Here is a 985-nt window from a genome sequence, read left to right on the forward strand (position 1 = left end):
ATTCTGATTTGTATATAGGTCTACTTCAGAAAGAATTAAACAGGGAAAAAAAAAGTGGTAAAGACCCCTACAACGAAGCCTGAGGACCCGAGTTCACTCCAAGGGACCCACATAATTGTTGGGGAACCCTGCTGTTAGGGTTGTAGTTTCTCCATGTCGGATAGCCCTAAGGGGCTTGGCGTTTGATGGAGAGACTCTCCTTTTTAGCAAGGGGCCTCCTGCTCTTCCTGGCTCACCTTGAAGTGCCCGCCACAGATGCCTTATCTAAAACATGACTTCTGGCATAGAAACTACCAGGTTTTTTCTATATGATAATCAGGCATTGTCTGACAGCCTGATTGAAAGAAGCCCACCGCCACATGTAAATAAAGCATACTACAGAGCACTTATCAACTGAGGCTTTTGCTACTGCCTCCACACTATAAATTCTCTAGTTTCCCCCTAATAAAGCGGAGCTGTATCACTGAACATGACTGAGCTGTATCACTGAATCTGGCTGAGCTGTGTTTCACTGTGCCTGGGACCAGCCTGTGAGCAGTCTTCCCGGAGGAGCTGTCCTCCGTCAACACTCACTCGCGCAGCTTCTGCGTTTGCCATTCCTGCGCTCCCCGCCCTTGTGGGACAGTGGCCAACGTCCCACGGGCACAGGGGGAGCATCCCGCAGCTAGCCCGAGCCTCCCGCAGCTTGGCGCAGAGCCCCCTGCAGCTTGGCACAGAACCCGCCCGCAGCCACCTGCAGAGCCTACACTCGCCAGCAGTGCAGACCCGCCGATCTGTAGCCGCCTGCGCCCAGCAGCCATGGACGAAGGAGATATCCAACTCTCACAGGTTGTTCTCTGACCTCCATGATGGGAGCATTAGCATCTCTCTCTCTCTCTCTCTCTCTCTCTCTCTCTCTCTCTCACAAAGTAATTAATTAACCCAACAAATAAGTCTCTCTCAAAAAAAGGGGGATGGAGGGAAAAAGGTACTAAGAATACAGGGG

At 51.5% G+C, this 985-nt stretch overlaps 1 protein-coding gene across 1 annotated transcript in view; it reads right to left on the reverse strand.

Annotated features, from left to right (window-relative positions):
• The window catches only part of LOC103725871 (patr class II histocompatibility antigen, DO beta chain-like), a gene marked incomplete at its 3' end in the record, with an annotated part of 2638 nt that extends 1838 nt beyond the window's left edge, over positions 1-800 (reverse strand). Inside the window, exons 1-2 of the mRNA XM_017795625.1 lie at positions 747-800; positions 574-613 (exon numbers count right to left, since the gene is read on the reverse strand). Coding sequence (XP_017651114.1) covers positions 574-613; positions 747-800 — 94 coding nt within the window. The remainder of the gene's footprint in view (positions 1-573; positions 614-746) is intronic.
• Positions 801-985: the final 185 nt, after the last annotated feature.

The sequence above is a fragment of the Nannospalax galili genome, unplaced genomic scaffold (genome assembly GCF_000622305.1).
Source record: "Nannospalax galili isolate Female #2095 unplaced genomic scaffold, S.galili_v1.0 scaffold10209, whole genome shotgun sequence".
NCBI lineage: Eukaryota > Metazoa > Chordata > Mammalia > Rodentia > Spalacidae > Nannospalax > Nannospalax galili.